General features: G+C 32.5%; 1 protein-coding gene across 1 annotated transcript; it reads right to left on the bottom strand.

The window, feature by feature from the left end:
- Positions 1 to 201: 201 nt before the first annotated feature.
- Positions 202 to 3,840, bottom strand: LOC131874761 (protein PLANT CADMIUM RESISTANCE 7-like). Its single transcript, XM_059218677.1, has 4 exons — positions 3,279 to 3,840; positions 3,120 to 3,191; positions 631 to 840; positions 202 to 531 (listed from the first exon to the last, which is right to left on the bottom strand). The coding sequence occupies exons 1-4, from the start codon at positions 3,424 to 3,426 to the stop codon at positions 476 to 478; spliced, it is 486 nt and encodes a 161-aa protein (XP_059074660.1). The 5' UTR covers positions 3,427 to 3,840; the 3' UTR covers positions 202 to 475.
- Positions 3,841 to 6,077: the final 2,237 nt, after the last annotated feature.

Below are 6,077 nucleotides of genomic sequence, written 5' to 3'. Positions count from 1 at the left end.
AAATTAGATGATAATCACTCATTCAATATAATTTTTATAAGAAAGAATTTATTAAGTCAAATAATAAATTTGTTGTCTTTACAATTTTACAATTTTTTTAAAGATATATGTTATTAATTCAATTTGCTTGATATCTTAAATCTAAGATTTAACTACAACTAATAAAACTACAAGTGAGAGGCCTCAGCCTTGTATGTGAAATACAAATAAATTATCCACGAAGGACCTAATTTATTCAACACAACGACCTCCACAAGGAGACTTAATGTCTATTTTGAAATTGTCTATTCTGAAACAATGAATAGACATGCCATTACATCATAAATGTTTGTGCTACAAATTGTTAAATTTAAATAAATACATATTTTTTATAACATTAAAAACAAGTTTATATGTAAGCTAAGCAATGGCCATGCCATATATCAAGGTGTTTCCTCCCTTTCTGAATTGATAAAAATTCTCACAATGGTACATTTTATTTGTACATGAACTGAGAGGCTGCTGGGGAAGCCATTGCAGGATTTACTGTACCTGAAAAAAATTAAAAACAACAGACAATTTTTTTGTTTGTTTGAGTTTCACTGAAAAAATAAATTCTAAAATGGAATGGTTTTGAGTTGCAGTATATACCTGAAGAGGGATTTTGTTCTCTGAGTTTAAGTTCTCTGTGCTCTTGACATAGAGCACAACATGGGCAACATAGATGCACACAACAATCACTACATGGCTCTTCAGGAAGATGGTACTGATCTCTCAGTTTTGATCTGTAATGGCATGAGTACAAACATCCAATGCCAAGGAGATATAATAAAGTGAAAATAGTTGCATGAGTGCAACAACCTGTCAATAATATCAAACCAAAAATCAGTGATACAAATTATTTAGCTCAATATCATGCAATTTCTTAGAAATCAGCTGTACTGGAAGATATGTGAATTAGGATGTAGATTTAATGAATCCCTGATTCTTGAAAATCGAATTGTTTTAAGGAGAATAACAGAGTTTAGGCATTAGGTTTTTACAGTCCATGTTATTATGATCCGAGTTTTTAGATTTGATTGTGTCTTTTTTACAGTCTATGTTATTATGATCCAAGTTTCTAGATTTGATTGCGTGTCTCTTTTTTCTCATGAACGTTTCAAATCATATTCTATAATTCATAGTCAAGATATGAACTAGAAAAGAAAATATGTGAAAATTACAGAAAACCCTTTAAATCAATACCAATAAATAATTTGTATAAGATTTACAAAAAATACTAAGATGCCACAATTAACCAAATTTGTATTAATTGAATGATATCTCTATTAAGCATCCTTAGACCCTTTCTTTGTTATACCTTACTAATGAAGAAATTTTTTGAAAGAAGAAATGTCTGAGCAGTCCCAGTACAAGTGATACTTTAAATACGTCTTACAATTTATGATTACAGTTTCATTTCCTAAAGTCATATTAGGACTAAATTCATTCTACTCTTGTTTTGTTTCTGATGCCCTCCTAAATGGCACAAGATTAGTCTAAGATCAATCAACACAAAACACACAAGATGTTAGAGTTAATCAATCAAAAACCAAAGCATGAAGGCATTCCAAAAGAGACACTAAAAGAGACATGCTAAATATATCTAATAAATAGAACAAATGATCATGAGACATCTCCAACTGCCTCTTAGCATGGCCTTAGCTTCTTCTCCCTTGTTCCTCTCCTCTCCAAGTTCCAAAATAGTGTAGCTCTCAGCAGCTTTTTGCACTATGGATGCTTATGGAGGATTGAGATTGTAGTATAGCTCCTAAACATGAAATGAAAAGCTAATAGTAATGCTAAAATGATGTATTTTAACCAAAAGACAAAAAGATTAGATTGTTTATGCTAAAATGCTCTCTAAAATGTCTATAGTCTAAATGCATACAAGTTTTCAGGATCTGGATTATGAAGGAATGGGCTCTATTTATAGGAAAAATGGAGCAATGAATGGCCAGGATTGAATGGTTTAATCAAGGGTCAAGCTTGAAAGTTGGGGATCCATGTGCACAATTGGCACCAATAAAATAATGACAAGTGTCAACACAGGATTGGGTTGAAAGAAGAGGTTGGAGGCATTAAAGGCCTGAGAAGACCTCATGGTTATCTAAAGGCTAAGGGTCAAGCCTAAATTAGGATTACCCACTGGATTAGGAGTTAATCCAAGGATAAACCTTTGTGCAAATGATTAAGAGATAATCATGGTCAAAGTATTAAATGCTTGATGAGACCTTTGTGGTTGGGTAGAGGTTGAGTCAAACAAATGTTTTAACCATGTGGGAGGGTTGAATTAACCATTAATGGTTATTGGAGACTTTGGGGAATTAAGTGGTTGAAAGTTGGAAGCCTTTAATGGTTTTCAAAGACTTTGGGGTTTTTGGTGGTTGAAGGTTGAAAACCTTCAATGGTTATCCAAGACTTTGGGCTATTTGAGAAGTGACTCCATTTTGCTTAGGAATGTGACAATATTTAGGAAATGGTTTAGGCTAATTAGGAAGGGTTTAGAAGAATCTAGAAGGGGATTAGATTTTGCAAGTGGATTTGGTGGGTGAGGGAAAATAGGATTTTATTGAAATAAAAATTTATTTATTTCAATAATTTGTGCAAGTTGCATTTGTAGGAAAATGCAAGTGGGGTGGGGATAATGATTTAAATAAATGTTTTATTTAATTTATTTAAAAGAGGAAAATGAATTTTAATTAAATAAATTGATTTTATTTATTTAATTGATTGAAATTTGATTTAATGAATTAATTAAAATAAATTGAATAATTTATTTAATTAATAGAAGAATGTTTGGGGATGAATTAATTAAATATTAATTTAATTAACTGGTGGCTAGTGGATTTTTAATCAAATAAATACGAAATATTCATTTAATTAAAATGGACAGATTTATGTGACTACAGTTTCAACAAGAAATAAAAAGATATAAGGATTTTGGGTAGCTCTTACAATTCAGAATTATAGTTTGAATCTTTACAGTCCTATTATTACAATTCATAGAACTATTTAATGCTTTCTGAAATAGATTGTGTAAACTTTTTATTAATATTTCGAATCCATCAAGATAATAGAAAGCTAAGAAATTGACTTACTCTTCCGACCATGGTCTACCTCCTCTGCTACTCTCCCAAAAGTAACGCAAGGGCAGCAACATGTCAGGAGGCCTGATGATCAACAATATATTCCATCAACATTTATTGGGTGTTATATCTGCAAAGAAAGATATAATAGGTGGAGGAAGAATCACTTACTGTCACAACAGTCATGGCCACAGTCATAGAGACCTGTGGACCATCTGGAAGTGGGGTGAGTATGCTGACTCGGATATGGTGCCTGCATGGGAGGTGCAGAAGCATAACCTGGACTTCCTCCATATGCATATTGCTGCTGTTGATGCATCCTTTCACAATACTTTACCCAGACAATGAATCAGAAATGGCTGTGGGATTTCTTGTAATGGGTTTTTGTTAGATTGATTGTACTGTATCAGATTTCTATGCCCAAGTCATGAATTTATTAGGGCTTTTGTTAGATTGATTGTATTGTATCAGATTTCTATGCCCAAGCCATGAATTTGGTAGGAAGAATCCAATCTTCAGCCCTGTATTTGCTCTTAGATTTACATGGGTAAGCTTTGTACTCTTTCAAGATTCAAGAAGCACAATTTCTATGACTGGGTAAGCTTCTAGAACAGAGAATTAGTTGGGTTGTTAACAGAGGATGTTTCCAAGCAGGCCCACTTCCTTGTTCATGTTGACTTACTCAAGCAGCCAAATTTTACAATTAGGGGCGATGGTACCAAAGCAAGTCTTGCAATTTAATCGGGCCAGTTCAAAGATTCGTGATTTATTTTTATTTTTATTTTATTTTGCTTATAAAATATCTGTAAATAGCTCTCATGGGCGAAATTGTTTATTTTAGACAACCTGTCTCACAACTACGAGAACAGAGCTAATAATATAGTTTATAAAATGGAATCCTTTCAATTTATTATTATTATTATTATTATTATTATTATTATTATTATATGCATCTGAAGTTCTATCTTTGAACCGGTGCTTACAAATTAGTTCAGATTATTCCTGTCTCTCTCTCTATATATGTGGAAGTTAGAGGAAAAACACATCACAATTTGATTTTGATAATTATTATATAATTTTTTAATAATATTTTAGACAATCAATCATTAGTATTATTTTGTTTTTTTATAATGAATAATATGTTTTATATTAAATATAAAATGATAATATATATCAATTCACATAAAAACAGGGGAAAAAAAATCACATTTCAAAAGTCAATGTAAGTTTATAGACAAAATTAAAGTGGTTACACCACTATGTAACTAAAGTAACTCCACTAGGAGGAGGAGGAGGAGGGTTTCTAAGAGTAAGATTGCTCCAATCATCTTAGAGGTCCTAGTCATCAAGAATAGCCTCCCAACCAATAATGGTGTAATGTAGGGAAAATGAGGCTCACTAGTCTAACATACAAAGTGGGAATCAAACCCAATCCCATCAATTACATTAGAGAACAATCAATTAGGCCTCAACTTTAGACCTAGTGGTGAAAGATGGAGTTGGACGCTTGATGGATTGATTCTCTTATTGATTGAATGAGATGAATGTAAATATGTGGGCTAAAAGGTACAAAATTGACAATAAACAACATAGTTAAATGCATATTTGGAAATGAACTACTAGGTATAGAATTGGAAAGGGGATGTAGAGAAGACCCTGTGGCAGAAATTTGAGCTAAAACTAGGTGGACATTGTTGCTAAGAACCCTTGTCTGACTAAGGAATCATTGAGCACTAAGACTAGATTTGGGACTCTAAAACTCTGCACTTGCTTCTTGCCAAAACTAAACCTAAACTAGGAGGACAAGGGCACTAAGCATCCTAGTCGTAGTGGATAGAGGGGCTAGGCACCCTAGTCCTAGTGGACAAAGGTGCTAGGTACCCTAGTCTAGGTGTTTTCTGATCAAATTTGCAATGGATCTTTGTCTCTAGGTCCTGAGCAATTTGTTATCTTCAATCTCTGTTGGAAACATGTAGTTGAACCTGGATATGCACATAAGAGGAGAAAAATGGTGCTTAAGCTGTTAGGGATTTGCCTTAGTCAAGGCCTACGTTGGGACTCAACTCTACAACAATGATAAGTAGGAAATGGAAATCTGAATTGAAATGCTTGAATGAAAATGCTTGATTGACATGATTATACCTTCAATAGATGATGCAATTCTCTTAGGATATGTCCTCTATGTGTTGATGCATTAACATGATAAATAATCATAAAATCCATCATAATTCATCATGAAAAAATAATTGAAGATGACTTGTTTTAGCTTGATACTCCTTAGACTTAGATATACTCTTAAAGAATGATAATTGCTCTTAAAATGATCACATAATGATGAGATAACGAGATGAATTAGGAGTGATGTCTTATATAGGAATCTCAAAGTAAAATCACCTTTAGGACGACATAGAATTATAATTTTCACATATTGAGGATAGATTTGGAAATGGCAAGACCATCGTATTATCATCCTGAAATTTTAACCAAAAAGCGTTTCACAATGGGGCTAACCAACATTGCCTTGGCAAAAGAAGGTCTGAATTTTTAGGATCATGAGATAATAGGGCTTTGATACCAACAATGCAATTTATATGAAAAATAACAATATTTAAGTGTAGGAAAAAGTGCATTGAACATTAAAATGGCATAAGACCCATATAAGCTTAAAATGAAATAAGATAAAGGGCACACTTTAAATAAGGGCCCAAATAATAAAGTTTTGATGTATTAAAGTGAATAGGACTCATAATATTAAATTAAATATTAATTTAATCCAACAAAAGGTCCTATAATGTATAAAGGAATGGGAAAATTAAAATGAGTGATTGGAGAGTATGGAATTGGACTCATTAAGCCAAGGAGTACAATTTACGATGCTACAAATGGTATATCTTTTTCTTCTTCTTGATCAACATGAGTAGTTTGAACAAGAGATGTTATGAAAGCCAACTAGGGTACTAATTGATGAGT

The sequence above is a fragment of the Cryptomeria japonica genome, chromosome 4 (assembly GCF_030272615.1).
Source record: "Cryptomeria japonica chromosome 4, Sugi_1.0, whole genome shotgun sequence".
In the NCBI taxonomy this organism is placed as follows: Eukaryota; Viridiplantae; Streptophyta; class Pinopsida; order Cupressales; family Cupressaceae; genus Cryptomeria; species Cryptomeria japonica.
This window is presented reverse-complemented; position numbering and strand designations above follow the sequence as displayed.